A 23995-nucleotide genomic window follows, 5' to 3' on the forward strand; every position below is an offset into this window, starting at 1 on the left:
ATTATATTTTTAAAAGCATGGGGTGTGAGCACCGTGATACAGTTTCATTGTATTAAACATTGTCTGTGGAGCTTAATCTGCAATCCCATATATGTAAGACTTTCCACAAAAGGAACATTATATTTTTAAAGTGGCATGCAAAAGTAACCTTTTAACACTATAGCCAAAGATCACATGAGAAGCCTTTCTTCCATCGACATGACTGGTCTTTTCTTAATCCCTATCTTGTGAGATTGCATGGATCTCTAAGAATTAGTTGTTATTATTGATCACTTTTGTTATGAACAAACCACAACTCTTGATCTGAGGGTCATATGTATTGAGAAAAAGATGTAGACAAAAAATAACCCTAATAAAGCTTATGCCTAACGTGGATTGTACATGATAAACTATTTATGCTAACATATATCTGGAAGGTCCCATGTTGCATGTTGGTCAAGTGCAAAGGTTGGAAAGTGTACTTGATAAACTATGTATGCTAACATATGTCTATGGATGGCACATGTAGGATAGAAATATATTAGAGAATGTAATATTTATGTTTGCAAGATAACTGCACAGATGAATAGCAGCTAATTCGAAAGATGCTTCAATTACAAATAACACAGATTAGCACATACACAGTTCACTTATCATTATTTACTTGTATGTAAAAATTTAAAAACAACATTAAATGTAGATACAAAAAATATGGGTGACATTGTTAAGCTCAAACGCAATGTACATTTTCTCCACATAATACCAGATTTTCATAATGGAGAGCCATATAAATGTTCAACAGATGCACATGGGATGGTGCTGGGATAGGGATCATGGTTGGATTTATTGAGATTATTGAGTCTTTCAAAGGAGGTGCTCTTACAGCACTGAGAAGACCTTAAGTTTGTGTAGCTGAACTTTTGAAGCTAGTTATCTGGGCAATTTTCATCTAGATTTCATATGGCTAGCATTTTTTTTTCTAACCCTTAGCTAAACATTGAGGAATCTTTACTATTGAATTTCAAATTAATTTTATTTTAGAGAACTTTTTAACTTGATATATGATATATAATAAGTGAAGTTCTTTGCTCAGCATTCTTTTTAGTATTTTACTCATTTCTCTGAAATATGTTTTGGAGTAACAGGATGCAGCTTCCTTATGCAAGATTATCTTGGAAAAGAGATATCAGGGTCGTGTTTTTATGGGTTGCGATAACTGCCCTCTATCCAGGTTTGTAGGAAGACAATCTGCTAAAAATGTTAACCATTAGAGACATTACTTAACTTTTTTTAAAGGAATAACACTATATTTGTAAAAAGGATGGTTTTTTTGTTTGCAGTTTCTGGATTTGATTGTGTTGGAAATTTTTACCAGCAACGTTTCGAATCACACTCAGTGATTCATCATCAGGATGCAAGAGAGTTCAAGGAGTTGAAAAATGAGTTGCAGACCAAGGCATCAATATAGAAAGGGGGGATGAGCACGAGGAACAAGGAAACTAAGGACATTTAATAATAAGAAATTTAAAAAATATAGACAATATTACTTTGAGCACGAGGAACAAGGAAACTAAGGACATTTAATAATAAGAAATTTAAAAAATATAGACAATATTACTTTCTAGTTTCCTTGTTCCTCGTGCTCATCCCCCCTTTCTATATTGATGCCTTGGTCTGCAACTCATTTTTCAACTCCTTGAACTCTCTTGCATCCTGATGATGAATCAAGGAGTGTGATTCGAAACGTTGATGGTAAAAATTTCCAACACAATCAAATCCAGAAACTGCATACAAGATTCGAATGGATTGTGGAAATCTTATAGGTTTGAAGGGTGGTTTTACTAAAAGGACCTTACTGTAAGGTAAAAAATGATAGTAACTTATATTTTGTTTAAATACATTTGTATTACAACTACTTTCGTGTGAGTAAATCCATTTTGCAGGCTTCAAAACATATGAAATAAACAAAAATAATATATTCTATTTTTTTGGAAGCTTCAATTAGTTGATGTCCTTTGTTAGATTGTCAAGAGACATTACATTTAGGTTAGAGAACTACATTATTCTAAAACATTTTCTCTCTGTAATACATTCTTCTCTAAAAATCCTTTACATTATTTGTTTGATGGTTGAGTTTGAAGGGAGAATGGTGAATTTCCTTATTGATTGGTTTTATAGGATGGTCTTCCCAACCTTAAATCATAAAACAAGGTACTTGCGGAAAGATTTAGTGTACAGCGGCAAAATATGCATGCCAACACAAGAAAAATGCTGCTATTCGACTCTGTCTAATCACAAGTGGAGACAAAATTATGGCCATCACAAGCCTTCTAGAGTCCATATGAGTGTTGGCCTAAGTGCATCCAAGCACTAACGAAAAGTGTGGCATCAAGGCACCAGCAACTTAGTCTGTGTTACGAGGCACACAGTTTATCCCTACCATCTCTGGTTGGGATTCATGATTACCCTGCAATCCAGTTTGTATGATCAGTAAACAGTGGATATTTCACTGCTCAATCAACATGAACATTAGTTATTCCATTCAGCACTTGATTGACTATATTGCTGAGTATAATGCAAAACAATTATAAAATAGTTCTGTTATATCAAATTTATTGTTAAATGCAAACATTTAGAAGGAAGATTATATTAGCAAACAGATAGCAGGAACAAACATGAAAATGGAGTAAAACATAGCATTTGACCTGGAGAAATCCAGTTTGGGAAAAAACTGTGGAGGAGTGAGGGATTTCTGTGATAATTCCTTGCTGTTTTACATGGTTTTTTAAAATTCTTGAGGCCTGTGTGGACATATTATGTTGTCAAAAGAATGCCCAAACACTTATACAACACTGCTTCTTCTCTCTAAGTTTGCCAATTACATTCCAACATTCTTAAGACTACGTAAAGGATTTAACTATTCTCATTTACATTCAATTATAGTTTAAGGGAATCCCTTCTCATTGTCAAGGGGTGATACGACCCAAGAGTCACAAGAGAGCTTAAAAAAGAAGCGCAAACATTTTGTAAAGCTTCAAAAAGAAGCGCAAACATTTTGTAACACCAAGAGGAAAAAGTAAAAGAAACCAATCAGGTCATTTGTTTGTAGGATCTGTCATTGTCTTTTTTGAGAGGGTTTCAGCTATGGATGAAATTGTCCTATCTGCACAGTCATCATGAGTGACGTTTTTGGCAGCAGTTGAAATAGTTAGAAAATTTCAGCTAGGGTTGAAATTGTGAGTGATCCCTGTTCTTCATTATGTTTTTGGCACCCTGATTGTTCAGATCACTTAGACGATTTACTGCATTTACTATTTTCTGTTACCTTTTGATTTCTCTGTAACTCTGTTTTTGATCTGTCTTAATTAAATGTGCCTTATGTTTGTCTTGTTGCTGAGAAGTCTTCAAGGAAATGGATTAGTGGCAAGTGTAGCCAATCTTTACTAGTATTTCTGATCTGTTTTGGAATATATCTCCCAATTTGAAAGCATTTGGTCCCCAAAAGTTGAGGAACTCACTGCATGAGGAAACAATTCCTACACTTTGTTTTTGGGATTCCCAATTTGCTTTACTTGGTATTGATCCATTTAGTCCACCTTATGTTTGTCTTGTTGCTGAGAAGTCTTCAAGGAAATGGATTAGTGGCAAGTGTAGCCAATCTTACTAGTATTTCTGATCCATCTTGGAATATATCTCCCAATTTGAAAGCATTTGGTCTCCAAAAGTTGAGGAACTCAATGCATGAGGAAACAATTCCCACACTTTGTTTTTAGGATTCCTATTTTGCTTTGCTTGGTATTGATCCGTTTATTCCACCTTCCTATGTCAATTGAACCATCCTTTTTGTCATCCTCTCTTTCACCTGTGCAACAACATCCTTGACCAATTCTTCTTGAGAATTGGGTACAAGGTCTTCAATTGAAGGCAATGGTAATTCTTCTTCATCTAGCATTGAAGGCCCAGAGAGATGTAAGTTCTCAACATTTATTACAGATTCAGTATGCCAAATTTAAGGTGCCAAATTCAGTATGCAAACATTCTTACACGCTTGTTTGACAATTTCAAAAGGGCCATATCGTAGCAAGTTAAGATTCTTGTCTTTTCGTTTGAGCTTTTGTTTTCTTAAGTATAACTGAGCTTTGACCCTTATTTATAACTTGTGCTTAGCACAATGTTTTGTCATGCCTAGCCTTGTGCTCAACATCAAAAGGAATACAGAAACCATGGTCTGACAGAGAGATGTAAGTTCTCAACATTTATTACAGATTAAATCTTCATTTAAGGTGCCAATTTCAGTATGAAAACATTCTTACACACTTGTTCGACAATTTCAAAAGGGCCATGTCATAGCTAGTTAAGATTCTTGGCTTTTCTTTTGAGCTTTTGTTTTCTTAAGTACAACTGAGCTTTGACCCTTATTTATAACTTGTGCTTAGCACAATGTTTTGTCATGCCCTGTGCTCAACATCAAAAGGAACACAGAAACCACGCTCTGATACTCATCTGATCTGCAATTGCAAATATTCTAAAATTTTTCTAATCAACATAAACCTTATCTATTACTATCACCACTTGATTGTTGAAGTTGCTGGTTATAATGCAAAACTTGCAATTTACAGTCTTTTTGTCTCAAACTAATTATTATTAAATGGAAACATTCATCAGGAGGCTTATATCAGCAGACAAAGAGCAAGAAGAAACATGAAAATGGAGCAAAACACAACCTTTTGACTTGGAGAAAGCCAATTTGGAAGAAGAAAAATTTAGAAGAGTGAGGGATCACATCCTCAAGGCACTAACTTATTGTAGAGGTTGTGGGCCTTCTTGAGGTCTTCATGGTATATCATACCTTCAAGAGAATGCCCAAACACCCATACAATTATGCTACTTTTCTTTGATCTTGTCAGTTACAATCCAACTTTCATAAGATTATTTGACTGATGCATCTCTAAGTACAGTCATATTCAAGAAAGAAATCCCTTCTCAATGTTAGATAAGGGGTGATATAGCCCAGGATTCACAAGAGAGCTTCAAAAGGAAGCTGAAATGTTTCAAAGCACCAAGAGATAGAAGTCAAGTGCTCAAGTCCGGGTTCTCTTGTTGGAGGCACAGTGCCTGCTCTGAAATGGCTTGAGAGCGGCAGTGGCTTGGGAACATCCCAACCGCCCTTGGCTCTCTGTGGGTTTCCATAGGCACAGAGAACCTAGGGTGGCTGGGGAGGCTCCCAAGGTGCTCCCAAAAGATCCTAAGTGATCCCACAAGCAAGTAAAGACAACATGCACCCAGAAATGCTTTAATCTGTGATTTTTGAAACTCTAAAAAAACCTTAAAGTTGATGGCCTGCTTCTGTGAAATTTTTTATGCAGAGGCCGAGGGTCTGAAGGGTTCTCGGGGGAAGGAGAAAGCAATGGGAATTGGGATTGGTGTAAGAACACTCTTCTTTTTTTTTGAATTTTTTCAAATGATGCCACAACAAGTTTTTGCAAAGAGCAAGTAATAATATAAGTTTGACCAACATGAGCATTGAAAGGATTGCAATTACAGAAGCTACTGCTGTTACAATTTTATTATGATGATTATATTCATTCCATGTGCTGCTGTTACAAATTTGAACCCCAAATACATCTATGAAAGCACTATGTGTAAGAACCCAACTTGGCTCTCCTCTGCTGACTGTTTCTTTTGAATGCAGTAGATTTGAATTTGTTTTGGTTTTTGAATGTTTATGGATTTTTTTTGTGTTTTTTTGGTAATAATGAGCAATGATACAATACTGAAATAAACTCCTATGCTTAAAATAATACTGAAACAATAATATTACTACTGGAATTAATTTACGAGACTATCAAGGGAATGTTTGCTCTGTTTTATGGCCAATATGCCTGAAAAACAAATTCATTACAATGTAAGATAAAAACCTGATTTTTGCTGTCCCAGTAGATGAAAAATCTGCAAACTGCAAATTTTAATTTTTAATTTTTTTTACTGTTCACGCGGTACTATAGCAGTCCGTACGGCAGCACTGTTCACGTGGTGCTGTAGCAGTCCGTACGGCGGAACTGTAGCAATCCGTACCGTACTTGTTAATCACCAAAATTTGCAACACGTGAAGACATGAATCCTTTAAACTTTTTGATGATCATTTGTAGTTCCTCAGGATCCGGTTCACGAGTGTTCTTGGCAACAACCATGATCTTCATGATAGTATCATGACACCGAAGGAGCGTAGAGCTGTTTTTATCCAAGATGGATTGGATTTCATGCAAAAGGACTTGGTGTTTCATCAACATTTGAATTGAAGCGGCTGAGAATTGTTCGCTCCTCCATTCATTATGAATCCTCATTTGTAAATCAGCAAGAACTTCTTCTTCTGGAATCAGCTCTCCATCTTGACTTAATATGTTACAAGAGGCCCTTTCACAATGTGAGACAATATCTCGGAAAACTTCACCCCAGAATCTCTTTGCATCACTGATCTCCTCAATGAGGGATTTAAGAACAAGGGCCTTGTTTTCCAAAATATCTTCAATTTCCAAGTACATGACCCTTGAAGAGATGATGGCATGCTCCTGTAAAATGCTCAACTGTTGTTGGGGCATGGTACGCTAAATTGTCAAACTTTCTTCAACACTTTCCAGATTCTTTCTGAAAGTATCAGAAGTTTGATCCAGTTTCTCCTCAATAGTTTCCAACGTAGACATCATCTGAAAAATGTCTTTCTTTACCTGTGCACATAGATCGTGAAGCTGATCAACCCAGGAATCCAGTGCTTGTACCTTTTGAGCAGCCCTTTCCACTCCACGAATTGATTCTTGGGAACCAGAAGAACCTATGGAGTTACTCCCTTCAGCAACAGGTTTTGTGATTTTATGAACAACTGCCATAAGTTGTTGGTTTTTCTCTTCTAGCTTGTCTTTCTTTGCTAGAAGTTCATCACACCTTTGTACCAACGAAGCTACAGAGAACTGAGCATCATGTTTAATGACCTCATGCGTTTGTTTGCCCAACTCTATCTTTGTAACCTTATAATCAGCTGCTGACATTTCTTCAAGTGGCTTATTTGCAATGGGTTCTACTATTTCAGCTATCTTCATCTTGTTACTGTCAATGGTTACTCTGGAGATAGTCTTGGCCTTCTTAGCAACCTTGGATCTAGACTGTTTTAGTTGCTGAAAATCAAAGGCATCAGGTGAGATTTCTTGCTTCTTCCTTTTCGGAGTAAAAGAGCTGAGCTATGGAGGCATAGTCATTAACTCCCCTTCAGTAGCAGCTGTAGGCAAAGGAGAAGACGTTTTTGTTTGAATAACCGTGCTCATCCTGGGAGGAATATTTGTTTGGACAACGACCACTGTTTGCTCAGTTACCAATGGGCATGAAGATTGCCTCATAAACTCTTCAAAATCAAAAGTGGAAGTTTCAATTTTTGACAGCTGGATGCAAGTAGGAATATTCTCAGGAACTTCCAACACACTCTTTTGTTGATGAGCAGGAGGTAGCTCGTATGCTGAAGTGGGAATAGCATTCTGAGGAGATTCATCCACAAGCAAATCAGGAGGAGAAAGAGGCGTTTCAATGGAAACTGGGGGAATGATCTCATGAGGCGAGTCTGAAACTGAGCACTTAGGAGCATCATCAGATTGCTGCCCTTCTTCTGGATTATCTAGATCAACCACCTGAACATGAAATTGTGTTTTTTCCTTCCCACGAACTGTCGTTTCCTCAGGAGGAAGCACTACTGCCCGACTAACTTGAACTTGATCCTTGTGCCCGAAGATGATGCACCTTCCTTGTTGTCAACCTGAATCTCAGACTTACATCCAAGAGGCCCCGTAGAATCATCTTCTTTTCCAACCTTGATTTTTATAAGTCTAACGGCATTACTTTTCAGCCATGTGTTGGTGTTAGCCAAGATAGGCTGAAATCTCTCAAGGATGGATATGCACTCTTTGTGTGACCATTGGATCAAAGGAAGTGGAGCTTCCTCAACCCTCCACGAAATGTATTCAGGATCAAGTACGTGCCCATCATCAATCATCCCTTGTGGGACATCCACCAAGTTCAAATCAACAATTTGCTCAACAGTGAGCCTTCAGTAATCCATCTTTAGAACCTCGACCTCTGTGTGGAGATCAACTCAGATGTCTTCAATTCGATGCACGTGCACAAAGGATTTCTTGATCTTCTCCTTCATACCCCTGTAATCAAAATCAGCTCTAGGTTTAAACCTTTTGAGCTTAATTTCCTGCATTTCAGTCTCCATGGCCTTAGCTTTCACAGATGTGACAAGGGAATACCGGCCAATTTTCAATGGGTTTGTGGTAGAGATCCCCATTCCAATCTTGTGTTTAGCAGACTGAAAAGTGTGGACAGCCATGATTTGTCTTGCCAACTCCATAAGAATGATCCTGTCAGTCGGGTATCTAGGAAGCATATATGGCTGACCACTATAGCATCCAATTCTCATATAGGTAAAGGTGGGGAACTGTAGAAAAGAACATCCATATTCGCACACCCTTTCCCATGACTCATCTGATACTCTTTTGTTCCTCAGAGTTCTGTCAAACTAACACATGAAATATCCGAAGAATGCATCTTGGACTCTTTTGAAATGCAGCCTGCTGGGTCTCAAAGGCATCTGATCGTAATATTCCCAAATTGGTATAAGTGAGCGATCACCCTTGGTAGAAAGACTTGGAAAGTGTCTAAGTGATGCTGCCAAATATACCAAATATGAGTTCATGTAGAAAGTCATGGTGGAAGGGATTGCTACACGTTGTTCACACACGGCATCGCTGATGACTTCTCCCCATGATATATGATGCGACTGCGTTATGAACATGATGACCTGGTACATCCATGGCTCAAAGACATTAGAATGCTCGAGGCCCATTATCTTGCTGAGGAGGGTTATGGTGTCTCCTATCTCCCATTTGAAATCACAGCGGTATAACTTAGCCCACCTTGAGAAGGAGACTCGTGGCTCTTGGATCCACCTGTTGATATGCCGCTTACAATCTTTTTCTCTCTTCACATAATAATCAGCTGCACTTTCTTTGGAGATTTCCATGTAAACAGGTGCAGGAGGTATTCAGAAGACCTTTTCAATTGTATTTGCATCAAGACGGATTATTGCTTCGCCCTCATCATTTTTGATGACTCTTGTCTCTTTGTCAAAATGATGGGCGCAGGCGAGAACAAATTTAGGTTCTAGGGCAGCCACCGGGAAGGAAGATGCATGATAGATATGGCTGTCCAACAACCGTTCCATATTGTTATCTTGTGGATCTTCCACCCTCTTGACAAATTCTGACATATCCACATGCCCTATTTCTGTGTCTCTGATACGATCCAAAGGGGAAGAAACTTGGGAAGGTGCAACCTCGTTCTGATACTTGTCATACTTGTACTTCATCTTTTTTGGAACCGGAGATGATGGCAAATCTGACATTGATTGGAAACCTGGAACACTTGATTCAAATTGAAAATGCCCCTCCAAAAGATGATCAATCTTTGAATGAAGAAGACGATCCAATAAATAGAAACAATCCGCAATGCTAAACCCTAGCCACGTTTTTGCAAAAACGCCTTATGTGGAAAAACGTGGCAGCAAATGCAAGGGAAATGGCATGAAAGATGTTTGAATCTCCTTCAACCCTCAACGCCTTATCATTCCAAGCAAAAATGATTCATAACATTGCTGATTCGTGGCATTCCAGATGGCAAAAAACGTGGTTTTGGAAAAAACGTGATTGCTGTTATAGAGCTAAAAACCAGCAATCTTCACCTCCATGTGGCGTGAAAGGTGTTTGAAAATGCATAGAAATAGGAAGGAATCCCTTCCTCCAACAAATTCTCCACAAAATTTTGCTAAAAATCCTCAAAAACGTTTTTCCTTGCAATTCGGGTTTTTTGGAACAAAGTGCAAGTTCGAAATGCATAAAACAATGAAAATCGGGTTTTCTAGAAGATATAACAAGTTCTAATTTTCACTTTTTCTTCAACAAAGCCAAAATCGGGTTTTTTGGAACAAATTGCAAGTTTAAAATGTCAAAAATGCACTTTATAAGCAAAATCGAGTTTTTTAGACCAAAGTGCAAGTTTTAAATTGTCACTTTTTCATTTACAAGGCAAAATCGGGTTTTTGAGAGAGAAATGCAAGTTTAAAATCACTTGCAAAGGGGAAATAAAACCCCTACAACAAGTTATAATTTACTTGCACACATGTAATAGGGGTTTAAAATCCCTATTACTAGTAAAAACCATTAAAGTAGGGGTTTTTGGAAAGAACTACAAGTTTATTTGTAACTTGACCAAAAAATCCCTATTTTAACTGAAAAAAGCCAAAAACAATAAAAACAATAAAGGGGAAATTTAAAACAAATTACAAGTATTCATTTTTTAATAAAGTGCACATGTAATAAGCTAAAAATTTCCCTACAAAGACCAAAACAATGGACATCATTAAAACTTGCAGTTTGAAGAAAATTCTCCAGCTGCAGTCGGGATTTTAAAACCCGAAATTGAAGGAAAGACATAACAAACGAACCTAAAATGCGACGAAATTCGAAACATAGTTCGAGGATGGACTAAGGATTAAGCCAGTCCAAGGATTAGTTGAAATTTTGCCTCGGGAAGCGTGCCACTGAGTAAATTTTTCGTTTTTTCACAAAAATTTTATGTAATGGTCCTTCATTTTTGGAAACAAAAGTGAGGACAATGGTATCTTGGCGGTTTTTTGAAGGTATTTTTTGGGCTTTCCAAGATGGCTGTATATCTTCAATGAGCAAAGAAAAACCCATTTTTGGATGCCAAGGTTGTGTTGTGAGGTATTCACACATCGCCCCATTGCAAATGGGGACCCCCACTCTTTTTCTGCTTCCTAGGGTAGTGTTTCAGTCCTTAGCTATTAACCTTTGCATTAGAACGGTATAGGTGGTTAGGAAGCTAGGAGTTAGGTGGATAGCCTTGTGCGAGGTGTGAAATGAGTGAGTTTGTTAGCCTTTAGTAACATCTAGATCACATGAGAAGTTAAGTCCATCATGAGTTGAATCGAAGAGTGTCAGAGGCTGCTAGGTAGGAAAACTTCAAGTGCCCCTCTCCTAGAGCAAAATTCACTTCAAATGCCCTTAATCGAGAACGAAGTTGTTCCATGAGCCTTATCTTGCAAGTTTGAATGGAGAGAGTGAAACAAGGTGAGAGAGCAAACACTTAGTATTCAATTTCAATTAATTTCATCTCCAAGCCTCCAGGAGCGAACTTCAAGAATTGAAGGAGGAGAGCGAACTTCAGGAATTGAGCTAGAGGAGCGAACTTCATGTTTGGAGGTAGGAGAGCAAATTTCCCCTAAGACCCTTGTTTGAGTGTATGTTCAAGTTTGAGTGTTTGAATGAGATGACTTTAAAACCTAAGGATTGAATCAGCAAAGTGATTGAAGAAAAGTTCGTTTCAAATTAACTTCATCTCCCAGCTCCCAAGAGCAAACTTCATGTTTGAGCACATGAGAGCAAACTTCATGTTTGAGCAAGTGAATTTGTCTCATTTGCCCAAAATAAGATGCAAAACTCCTAGTAAATCATTTCCTTAAGCTGATTTGATGTCTTAACATGCTTAGGGGAGAACAATTTTAGAGGGTTACTTCATGTACTCGCCTAGTGGAGCGAACTTCATGTCTTCCACTCCCAGAGTGAAATTCTTCTATAGGCCTTCCCTTCGGTAAGTTAGACATGTTTTCATCAATGAATGGTTAAAAGCAAGTTCAAAGATCACTTCAGGAGCAGCAAGGTTGGAGTGAACTTCAAGAGCTCCTCTCTAGGAGCGAAAACATTTCAATTGCTCCTTCATGAGAATGAACTCTCTCCGAATACTCTTACCAAACTTGCAAAACTTATAAAATTAAAGGATATATGAAGTTAGAAGAACTATCAAGGTTATATATTATGTGTATTTGATATCATGTTTGTGTTGTTTTGCAGATGGAAGAAGATTCAAATTGCAAAGCGGCACCTTGGAGAAATGAGACAAGGAAGATTGCAAGATCTACACCATCATGCAACTTCAAGAAGAAAACTTCATCAGCAAGCACGAGAATGCCCAAGAGGAATCTCAACTCTCACTGCACCATGGAGACATGAAGAGATCAAAGGAGCGCGATGGAGAAGTCATACAATCACCCTAAGGCAAGCAGGCGAGGATTGAGGAATGACTCAGTTACATCAATACTTCCCATCACCACTAATTTGAGCGAGCTTGAAATGTCGAGTATCAAGAGATATTTCTCAACGTCCCTTCATGATGATGAATCAAGTCCACAAGTGCAAAGTTGAGGTGGCATCCCAGTCATCACTCACCAAATCAAGGAGTTCCACATCAGTGCGTTCGGATTCAATGAACCAGGCTCATCATACGAAGACACAAACTTTGAGTCACATACCCCCGTTATCCATTGGTCAAATATTCTCGAGATGACATGTGCCAAAGTGTTGTAATTATTTGATTGGCCAAAATTGAGTTTGTTGTAACAAACCCTAATTAGGGTTTTCATTGTAAAATCTTGGGCATTGATGTCGAATTGATTTGAGCCATTGAATTGTATTGAGGTCTCTATAAAAGGCTCAAATCTCTCATTTGTAAAGGTTAATAGTTAATAGAGAGAAATAGAAGAATAGTGAGTAGTGAATAGAGTGGTGAACAATGAATATCAATTAGAATAGTAGTTAGATTAGGAGAAGGCAAAGATTGTTGTAAAGAACAATTGATTTCATTGAAGTTATGGTGAATTTGATTTGTTACTTCAACAACTTGCATGATCTTTACTTCTGAATTTACTTTCATGTTGATTAGATTGAATGGAGGAACTTGTTGAATGCATTTATGTGGAATCCGTTTAGTCCATACTACTAGCCTCTTGTTGATTGTAAGTGTGCCTTGCGTGGTCGACTAGAATGATACGAGCTTAATTTCGAATTGGTATACATCCATTGTTTATGCATTGACTTGAATGGTGATCAATGTTTGATGATAATAATTCGAATATCTTTGAAATGTCCGTAGAAGATTGCATTGAGCTTGTGTCAAATTGTTCAAGTTGATGGTGAGACCTCGTCCACTAGGATTCCATCTAATCATTCATCCATCTTCTTACATTCTAGGCCTTAGAATAGACTTTCTCAACCCTTCATCTTTTGCCCCTTTTTTCAACTCAAGCTAGTTTAGGATAGAAAAGCATCACAAAGTTGCAACATCAGATGATTGAGTTCCAGCGATTCAATCATTCAACAATTCAATGTAAATTCCCTTGTGATACCAACAATCACATCAACCAACTGTTCTTATCCACACGTCATGATCCGACATACTAGAACCTTGGAGTTATCTCAAGTGATCCTTAAGCTAATCTTCAGCATTTGAGAAGCTTTGTTCAAGAGAGGATAAGATACTTTTGGGTATTTTATTCTGTGTTCACATGTGTATATAAAACACATCAACAGGTTGGAGGAATTTGTAAAATTTTCTAGGCTTTGTTTCAATGGCTTTCAATTACCCAGGTGACTAGGATCGAAGGGATTTCTGTTTGCTTCTCCCAAAACCTGGATTTTAAAAAGGTGGTTGGGCTCATTGATAGGTGTGTATGATCCCATGAGTTTTAATTTTGTTTTCTTTCGTCAAGTTGATACCTTTACATGGAGTAATGTGGACAGGATTTTGTTGTGGGTTCGGCACCGAGAATAATTAATAGTGAATTTATTGTGCTAATTGCCCCTGCACACCATTGTTGCAGTTAGCTTGAGCTGAGGGTCTGAGTTGATTTTTGGCCCTTGGTGTGATCATTATTTGTTGGTTATGGGTATTATGCTAATTTGAGTGTTATAGAGGAGTTTAATCTTGTGCTGGAGGAGTCTTTATCTCAATTGTTGTATTTGGAGCTTGTTTTATCAAGGAGCCAAGATATCAACTTCTGTGGACTGTTCCATATTCAAAACTTATGCATCAGGTCTGAAATGATCCTTAATGCTTCTTGTATGAGGTATTTTTTTGGGTGCTTTATGATTGCTAGTTCGTTGTAATCTCATTTCATGTTGATGTTCCAAGTTGGACTATACCAATGCTCCAAAAGAAATGTAATAGCAATTCAAATGAATATTAAATATCTGATCAGACTTTCCACCATTCAAGAAAACTCTGTTTGTGTTGCCAAGTTATCCTCAGGGGTGTATGTTACAGAAACAACCTATCATTTTATCCCAGATGCATAAAGAAAATATATGTATTAAAGAGGAAACAACTGCAATTCATCATGTGACAAAATATTTAAAGAAATGACTATAAACTCGACATTAGGATAATTCACGGCATAAAGAAAATATACCTTGGCTCACAAACTAGGCAGCCTTATCATTCTTTATCCATTCCTCAGAATCGAAGAGCTCAAAGTCTCTTGTTTTTGTACCAAGTGAGGAACCCTAGTCTCCTGCTAGCTACGAAATGAACCCCCACAAAAAATGAACCCCCTTTACATTACATTTCTAAGTATTTAGAACTTTTCAGTTTTGTAATTGATTCTTTCTCACTTTGAGAGTTTATGAACGTTTATAAAATAAATAAAATAAAATAATTTCTCATAAGCAAACCTCTAGGCAACTTTTATATAAATATAAGGATAAGGACTATAGTAAAATGATGGATCTTTATCTAAATTTAACGAGTATATGATTATCAAAGCTTTGTGTTGAATATATTGCCTATGTTGGTTGTAGGTATTGATTTTGAATGTATCTCTTTGCTTAGATTAGACTCCAATACCTACGTGCATTTTAAGGTGATTGTGAGAAGGATGAAGCCTTTTTGTGAGATCTTTGAATGCTCATCTTGCGATACTCAATAATTTCCATGCAAGAGAATTCAAGTAGATTTGACAACTGTAGCTCTTGTAGGTAACCATAGCAAACCAAATCTCCATGACATCATCATTTGAAAGACAAGTTATCCATTTACTTGCTTGAGTAGGCTTACCACAATGAAAAGTTTTCCTTTAGGTCTCCATGAGAAAATGGAGTTATTGTGAAAGCTCATACCATTACAATAGCTTTCCTTGCAAACGGGAGGTGGTCATTGAAACTTAATAGATTACTTAAGTAAACTACTCGTGTTTCCAAAAATTGTTTAAGTTGTTCCTCAGAATTTGAATTTTTGAAGCCATTCTTATTTATCTCTGCTCCAAAACTTGAAACTCTTCTGTATTAATCTTGATGTACCAAGGAAATTGATATCACAATTGTAAAATACATATTGAGACAACATAAGTTTATGTTTTGAATCCAAAAATGAATTCAGGTTAGCATATACCAATGGACCTAGCGATTACAGTCCTCCAAGTATCTCTTACAGTACCCTATTTGGTTTTATACTTGATGTTGATTAATGGCACTAGGACTTATAGTTAAGGAAATTCTAGCAAGCTCAGAAATGGCCCTATGATCCCGATTCCACTAGATTTGTATTCAAGAGTACTAATACTTCTCTGGCCTTCTAATCGGAGTACGGATATGGTTATGGTAGAATAAACATAGGCATCTACTTGTGCCTTAAACTTCTCTACTGTCCTTCAAATTGGTTAGAAAAATGTAAGATCTATTGTTGCAGGTTTGCAGTTATCTTATACAGCAAAATATTTTCATGGATTTAGAAATTTATCTACATCCAATCAATAGACCTGTATTTTCCATTTCCAACCTCCCTTTTCTTTTACATATGATATCTAAACATAAAATCAATCTTTGGCATGGATACTCCTGATATAGAGCGACCCATCAAAACAAATAATGTGTAGAAATGTTTATCTTGAATAAGAACTGGCTAAGTCATATCACCACATTTACGTTCAGCATGGCCAACACAAAACATTCTCTCTATGTTGACACACTCTGCATTCTTGGAAGTAAGATCCAGAATGTTCCTTTTCCTTCTTAAAGAAGAAGCCACCATAGCAGTTGCTTGCCGAAATGGGCAACAGTTCCACAGGTTTTCAACTTTTCTAATCTAAGTCAAAAAAGGAAACAAGAAGTTGATACATATTACATATTGATTTGAATCATTGAAAGTGCCTTAAAGTCTGTTTCCAATACCTTCTTTCAACACACTTTTGTCATGTGGATGCCAAAGACATCCGAATGAGACTAATAATGTAAAAGAATGAATTGAAATACTGAAAATCACTTGGGTTTTGTTATAACCCATTGCCAAGTGAGTCTGTGAAAGAAACTTGCAAATCCAGGTAGAAAACTTGATCGAGTCCTAGCAAAACTTGTTGAGTACTTGACCTGACTCACCCTTTACATAGCTTGCAAGTTCTAGTTGACTTGCAGCAGTGAACTGGAAAAGTCATGAGCCATTGTGAGTCACAGCCAAGTACTCGGGAAGTTTTCCTACTGTAGTTAAAACTTAAAAGTGTACACTGTTCTTTCACAACTTCCATATTCAGAGTTCTATGGTGACAAGGATAGGTGTTCCGAATGGATTTAGATAAAGCTCTTCTCCAACAGCTTCTATATCAGTTTACCTAGCTTTTAAATTCGTGTATGACTGAATGTGTAAGACATCTTGTAATTGGAAAGTGTTCCTGCTAGTGCAATCAAATGATTTGACATGATATTTTCACTGTAAAATATGCCCCAAAAGTTGTTTTATGAACATTATACAGGTATTGATTTCAATATTTGCAGTCTATAGGTAGGTGATCCACTTAAATTTGACTATATTTTGTGCTTTATCTTTCATTTGACAACTAAACCTTCCTATAGGGAGAAGATGATGGAATATGTAACCAAAAGTGGGAAATTTAAAGAGAACTTTCAGGGTTTCACAGGTAACATTCATAACTATCATAAAGACATTTAGATCAATTAGAGCATCCTGCTTATGATTTTTTCTTTTTTTTTTTTGTTGCAACCCTATTGCGCAGGTGTTCATTTTGCAGAAGTAACTCACAAGCAGCTGAGTTTCAATATGTTTTTAAATATGGAGAATAGTTTGATGGTATTTAATTGTTTACTTTAGGTATTTGTAACATACAGTTGAAACTTGAAACATGACCCTGTTTCTGGAATAAAAACTTTTTCCTTTAGATCAACAAAAAGTAATAATCTATATGGTTATAAACAAAAAGTTAACAATTGAAGACATTTATGCTGCATACAGAAGCCCATGGCCAAGAGACATGATTATGTCAGTGATACTGACTGACTAGATACCTCTTTTAGAAAAAAGAAACCCATGAATGTGTGAGCCACCTATCAGTGAGTAAAATATAAAGTATAAATTATAATGTGTAACAGATATCAAGTACTGAACATGTGAAAAACTATACTATATCAGCCCCTAAACATCTGAGCTGATAACCATTTGGGAAACGGTACAGTCAATAAAACCAGTGAACCACGGGGAGGCGTCCCCTCCCCCAAAACCCCACGTTTCCGAGATGTAGGAATGGCAGATGGAACCTCCCCCTGCCATCCCTCCACTGCTGCCATTCTCCAAATGGGGATATTTCGACTAACATACTTGATGACCACATTTAGTTGTTCACAAAAAACATAAGGTATGGGGAGTGACATACACATCTCTACTTGTGACAAGCAATAATGAAACTAGCCTCACTAGGCTTAGTTAGTAGAGTGATCATACTGATCTTCTATCCAAGGGGATAGGAAGAAACATATCTACCCATGGAACTAGGGATAGGGACTAAAATTTCTATCTGAGGGCATCAAGTTTGGATGGGGACAAACACATCTATCCAACATCAAAGTTATGAACAGGGACACACTTCTGCTCACAAGAATTATGATTGGAAACACACAAATTCAATCATAATTACCCAACAAATGTGATTGGGGACAAACACATCCAATCACAAATAACTAACAATTGTGATGAGGGACAAACACATCTAATTACTATCACTCAACAAATATGATTGGGGACATATACATCCAATCACAACATAAAATGTTGAGAACTAAGTTTTGTTGTCACATATGTAGCCATCATTATAGATCTTTGTAATTCTGATCATGAACAAAATATAAGATGGTTACCGCTGCCACCTTGAAACAGATTTTGTCTTTATTCGTTTTGGCCCCAGATAGTTTTGTCAGTAATACAGTTTTGTAGCATGGTTGCTAGTGATTGACGAGAGGATGCTACTTGTCGTCCTACTTCTTGTGCTTTCATCCTCTAGTAGGTTTACTACTTAGCAAGTTTTTCTTTGAGACCACTTCTCTTCTACAAACCATGCGAGTGTTGGGTACCACTGATCATGCACTCCAAATACACTTTTATTTGGACAATTGATTCTATAAAATGTATAAAAAATACTATGCAAGACAAACTAGCCCAAAATACTAGCCTAATAGAAGAATAACAAAATAATAGACTATGACAAAATATAGAATTACCTAGGATGATGCTTTTTGAATTTTCTTATCTCACATCCCAATCTACCATTAGAGCCAAAGCCCAAAATCAATGTGAGTCATTCTTATGGTCCATGTGGTGTAGGGTAATTTGCACCAAGCTCTTGATAATCCAAATGCTCTTCAACAACCAAACAATATCCTTGATATGACCTATAAAACTTATGCTGGTTACCATCTTCTATCGCTATAGCGACCATTTCTTTAGTGTTGCTTGTACACAAGATATGCAAGGTTGCATCTGATAAGAGAAGGGCTATTAACACGACCAAATAAGACTTCACCATTGTTGCTCTGCTACCCGTTTTCTAGGCTTATTTTGGTTGAGAATGAAGGCGGAGAGGGATGGATCATTTGACATGTATTCTACAACCAATAGCCGTTCATTTCCTTCAAAACAACAACCACTCAAGTTTACTAATCTCCTATGTTGAACTCTTCCAAAAACTTTCAATATCCGACTAGGATTGTTTTTGAAAGTGTTTAATAGCAATCAAATGACTATTTTCTATTCTTTATTTATACACTATATTCAGAGCTTTAGTGTCTCTTTCAGAGCCAAGTTTTTCAGTATTAAATCCTCTTGTTGCAGCTTGAAGCTTAGTGAGTGAATACTCTCTCATTCTCAAATTGGTTAACATTTTTCAGATCAAACTTCTCATTTTCAACGAAGGGCTTGGCATATTACTTGTCTTGGACTATAGGCACCTCATTCTTCGAGCTCCACAGTCAAAATAAATTGCAAGAAAATAAATATTTAGAAAAGACTGATCTGGGTGCTAAAATTTATGCATTTCGACCTCAAATCCATTCAAAAACTTTCGATAGCTTTCCCCTCAAGTTAAATTTGAAGGCTTTTGTTGAATCCATGGATATAAGACTTTTTTTTCTATCTTTTGACTTTTCCAATAGTTCTTGAATGAAGAAAACTTTGAAACCCCCCAAAAATAAAATAAAATTAATGATACACAACACTATAGTGTATAAAGGAAGAATAGAAAATAATTGTTGGATTGCTATTAAATCTTCTTGTTGCAGACTGAAGCACAGCCAGTGAATATTCTTTGAATGAAGGCACTCTCTCATTCTCAAATTGGTCAATATTTTCTGGATCAAACTTATTATTTCAATCGAAGGGCTTGGCATATTACTTGCCTTGGACTATGGGAACCCCATTCTCAGAGCTCCATAGCTGAATCAAATCACGAGCAAAGAAAGATTTAGAACGACCAATTTTGGTGCTAAAATATATGCATTTTGACCGCAAATCTATTCAAAACCTCCGATTGCGTTCTTGTCTATTTAAATTTGAAAGCTTTTGTCGAATCCATGGAGACAAGACTTTTTTTCTATCTTTCCCAACAATTCTTGAATGAAGAAAAATTGGAGACCCAAAAAAATTAAAATAAAACATACAGTAAAATAAATGATACACAACACCATAGGCGAATCCCACCGAATTGGTGGGAGGATGGTCTCACCAACCCATTTCATTAAACCTGCTTTGATAGCATATTGGTTTTCAGAATGCTACGCTACAGCTGCAAATATTATACAAAACAATACTATATTTCAATTCATTTCAGTTTAATCATGACATTACATATTTATAATATTTTCATATCCTATATTATAGAGGAATCGTTATATCTCAATATCCTTTAAATGTAAGAGTTGTTTAAATACAAAGAAAGAAACCAGAACCAATTAACAAATATTTATTTTATGATACGCTAATGGGTGATAAAGCTATGACGATGATGTAATATTTTGTAATAGGCTGCCCCTATTGCTATCAATTCTTTCCCAATCTCGCCTTTGGAATTATGTCAAACAGTTGGTGTGCATAGTGTATGTTTTGTTCCTTTATAGGCAAACATTTAATGGCAACAAAGCAATTCATCAATAATCTAACATTAACCTTTACTACTGCTGCTCAATAAATTCAGAGATAACAACCATTTAGCTCTCAGATAAAACAGTGATTTTGTTCTCGATTCTCAGAAAATTTACACTTCTCAACTTAGTGCTGGATCATTGCGATTTACTAAGGTGGTGTAAGGAAACTACTCTATGGTATTGAACCCCTTGGCAATGAGCTTGGAACTGCTGCAACCTCAACTGTAAAGTGCCCTGTTCTTTTGAAATAATTTTAGTCTATGTGGTTTGACATTTTGTCAAACACTTGGCTGAAGTTCAACCTGCGATGAATTTCTGAGTTCTTGCCCTCCGCTGTGAATTCTTAGATTTGCTCAAACTTAGTTGAGAAAATTATGAAACTAATATGTTTAATAGAAAGCAATGAAAGACTAATGTGTTAGCATTCATGAGCTCATACTAATATCAAATCTGCTACAAACTGGAAAGGACACATTAAAGATTTCCAATTAACATCTCCAGATTTTTGGGCCCAAGTGAGCAAATATTATCAATCCATTGAGCTCCTTAAGCTTCCAAATTTATACAGATTCGAGTTATATTTGACATACCCATTGGGTGTGTAGTTATAAAATAACTTCAATATGTGAGGAAACCTGGGTGTTACGACTTCAATCTTCACCTGTAGCTGCTGCAATGATACCATACGTCCAAACAGCTTGCTCACCACCTGCGACCCTTCTGTTGTTTTTGATCAGCACAACTGGGTATCCTTTTGTCTGCTAACCCATGCGACCCAGCATTAACTTGGTGGTCAGCATGCTCTGATACGAACCCCCATACTGAAGAATTTCCATCAATTACAATGCGTCTTGCAATGCAAAGGAGTGGATGCCGTGTTTAATCCTGCAACCGTTCTCAATAGCCCAGCACTCTTGGAGATGCATTACCGACTTCAACCATCATTCCTCTCCATATCGTGCACCCTGCAATATCAAGCTTCAGCGCTGGATTAATGGTGATTGCCAGTCACAACGTACCACGATTTTGTCCCAGCTGTGTAAATGTAGCCCAACTGAAAATATTAATGCCCATATTTCATTCAATACCGTTCAGATTAATTTCCCAGACCGGATCTCTCACAGGCGTAGGAAATGTTGCAGAAGAGGGTGTACATCCTCCAACCCCTGGAATATTTCTAGAGACAATCTCCAGAAATCACAGACTTAAAAACTCACAATTTCCAAGATATTCAGCATTAAAAGTTCCCATTTATAACTCTTTTTGGGCACAAATCCCAATGTACCACAGATGTTGGACAAAAGAATGTTGTAATAAAATAACATTAACTCCTTATGTCTCCCATTTAAAGGGGAGTTTTAATATTTTCTTTCCCAACATTAGTCCCCACTTTAATTAAACATTAAAGTTTGTTATCCTCATTTTTGTTTTCAAAATTGATGGACCATTACATAAATTTTTTGGCATAAAATGAAATTTTTACTCTATGGCACGCTTACTAAGGCATAATTTCGCCTTATCCCTGGACTGGACTAATCCTCAGTCCATTCTCGAACCACGTTTTGAATTTCATCGCATTTTGGGTTCGTTTGCTAGGTATTTCATTCAATTTCAGGTTTTTTCTCCTTGACTGCAGGTGGAAAATTTTCCTTAAGTTGCAAGTTTTATGTTTTCTTTTGTTTTAATCTTTGTAGGGAAATTTTTAGTTAATTACAAGTTCACTTTAGGAAATTAGAACTTGTAACTTACTTTTTTTTCCCCCCTGTTGCTTTTTGTCTTTTTAGTCTTTTTAGGAACTTTTTAGACATATTACAAGTGAACTTTAAATTATAAAGTTTAAATAAAACTTGTAATTCCTTTAAAAAGTTCCATTTAAGTGATTTTAAGTTGTGCTAGGGGTTTTTCTCCTCCATTACAAGCTTTATAAAATCACTTTTACTTGTAATAGGGATTTTATTTCCCTACTACAAGTTTTATTTTTAAGTTGTTTTTCAAGTCACTTGTAAAGGGAATTTATTTTGCCCATTACAAGTTCTTTTTTTAAGTTAAGTTATTAAAACTTGTTGAGGGGATTTTATTTTCCTCTTACAAGTTATTATAACTTGTATTCCTCTCTCAAAAACCCGATTTTGCCTTGTGCAATGAAAAGTGACATTTTAAACTTATAATATGAAGAAAGAAACCCGATTTTCACTATTACAAGCAAATTCGAACTTGTTGCATTTCTCCAAGAACCCAACCAGCCAAGGAAAGTGGAATTTGTTGAAAGTTTCAATTGATTTTTTTGGAGATTTTCTAGGAGGAAGAAAGCGTTTTGAATTCTTCGCTATTTTAATGCATTATGAAACTTTTTCCATACCATTTGGTGGATTTATTTGCTGGTTTCAAGGCATTATAACAGCAACACGTGTTCTTCAAATGCCACGATTTGCTCCTCCAAAATGCCACGAATCTTTCATCTCCTAAGTCGTTTTGCCCTCTCTTGCTTAGGCGTTGGGGTTTGATGGTGATTTGACTCATTCTACTTGCATTTTGTAACACGTTTTTGCTGTTTATTCTGCAAATTGGAGTTTGGAAAAACGTGGCTAGGGTTTTGGAAGTTCATTTTGTTGCTTATTTAAAGGTTTTGCTTCTTCATCACAAGGATTGTTGCGTTTCCTTTGAAGAGCATTTGGATTGAAGCAAGGTATGATTTCTTTTCTTTTTGTTTTTATTTTCTTGTCTTGTTTTTATTTCCTTGCTTGATATTTTGTATATGTGTTAGTTTTGCCTTCAAATCGGTTTTGTGAGAGAGATTTTCCCCTTTGCAAAGCAATTTGTGAATTGCATCGATCTTCCCCATTTTCCCTCTTTACTTGCATTCGGGATTTTAAATCCCGATTACAAGTAGGATGGAAATAATTGATCTTCCCTTATGGTTGAAATATTTTAACCATTTTTTATTGAAATTCCAAGTTTCAAAGATGAAACTTACCCATTCTTTCAAAATCTGGTTTTTAGAACTGGATTACATGTTGAAAGTTCTTCCCATTTTCTTGAAGATGACATTCCCAAAATCTTTTCATTTTCATCCATACTCATTGCCATTATCCGCACATATCATTCCCGTCATTTCCCGCATGTCAAAATCTCATTTTTCACCCATTTCTCCATTTTTCCGTTTTGCAAGTATACTTGCATTCAGGTTTCAAAAGTCCGATTGCATGTTTGTCCTTCCCCACTTGTATACATGTAAAACTTTCCCCAAGATCCGAAATTGGTCAAGACCAAGTTTTAAGCATTCCCATTTATTTCCCATCTTTCTCTCACAAAGTTGTGAAGTACAAAGGTTGGAGTTCTTCCCATTTGAAGAAGAAAAAATGTTAGTTGCAGCTGATTTTGATGTGGCTTTAACACTTTTAAGTCTTTATTGCAGCATACCAGGTTGTCCTTCAATGTCAGATTTACCATCACCTTCCATTCCAGAGAAGATGAAGTATAAATATGACAAGTACCAGAATGAAGTTTCCCCTTTACAAGTCTCTTCTCCTTTGGATCATGTCAAGGATATAGAAATAGGGCATGTTGACATGTCAGAATTCGTCAAAAGGGTAGAGGATTCGCAGAATAGTAATATGCAGCGTTTGTTGGACAACCACATTCACCAC

At 36.6% G+C, this 23995-nt stretch overlaps 1 protein-coding gene across 7 annotated transcripts in view; it reads left to right on the top strand.

Moving 5' to 3' along the window:
• Positions 1–23995, top strand: part of LOC131067013 (uncharacterized) — a 130274-nt gene that overhangs the window by 63768 nt on the left and 42511 nt on the right. For 3 of the 7 annotated variants that reach the window (XM_058001934.2, XM_059217002.1, XM_059217001.1), the window contains 2 exons: positions 1125–1210; positions 16776–16840. In XM_058001934.2, coding sequence (XP_057857917.2) covers positions 1125–1210; positions 16776–16840 — 151 coding nt within the window. The remainder of the gene's footprint in view (positions 1–1124; positions 1211–16775; positions 16841–23995) is intronic. The other 4 variants (XM_059217006.1, XM_059217005.1, XM_059217004.1 and 1 more) reach the window with 2 other exon arrangements.

Source organism: Cryptomeria japonica, chromosome 3 (genome assembly GCF_030272615.1).
Source record: "Cryptomeria japonica chromosome 3, Sugi_1.0, whole genome shotgun sequence".
Lineage (NCBI taxonomy): Eukaryota > Viridiplantae > Streptophyta > Pinopsida > Cupressales > Cupressaceae > Cryptomeria > Cryptomeria japonica.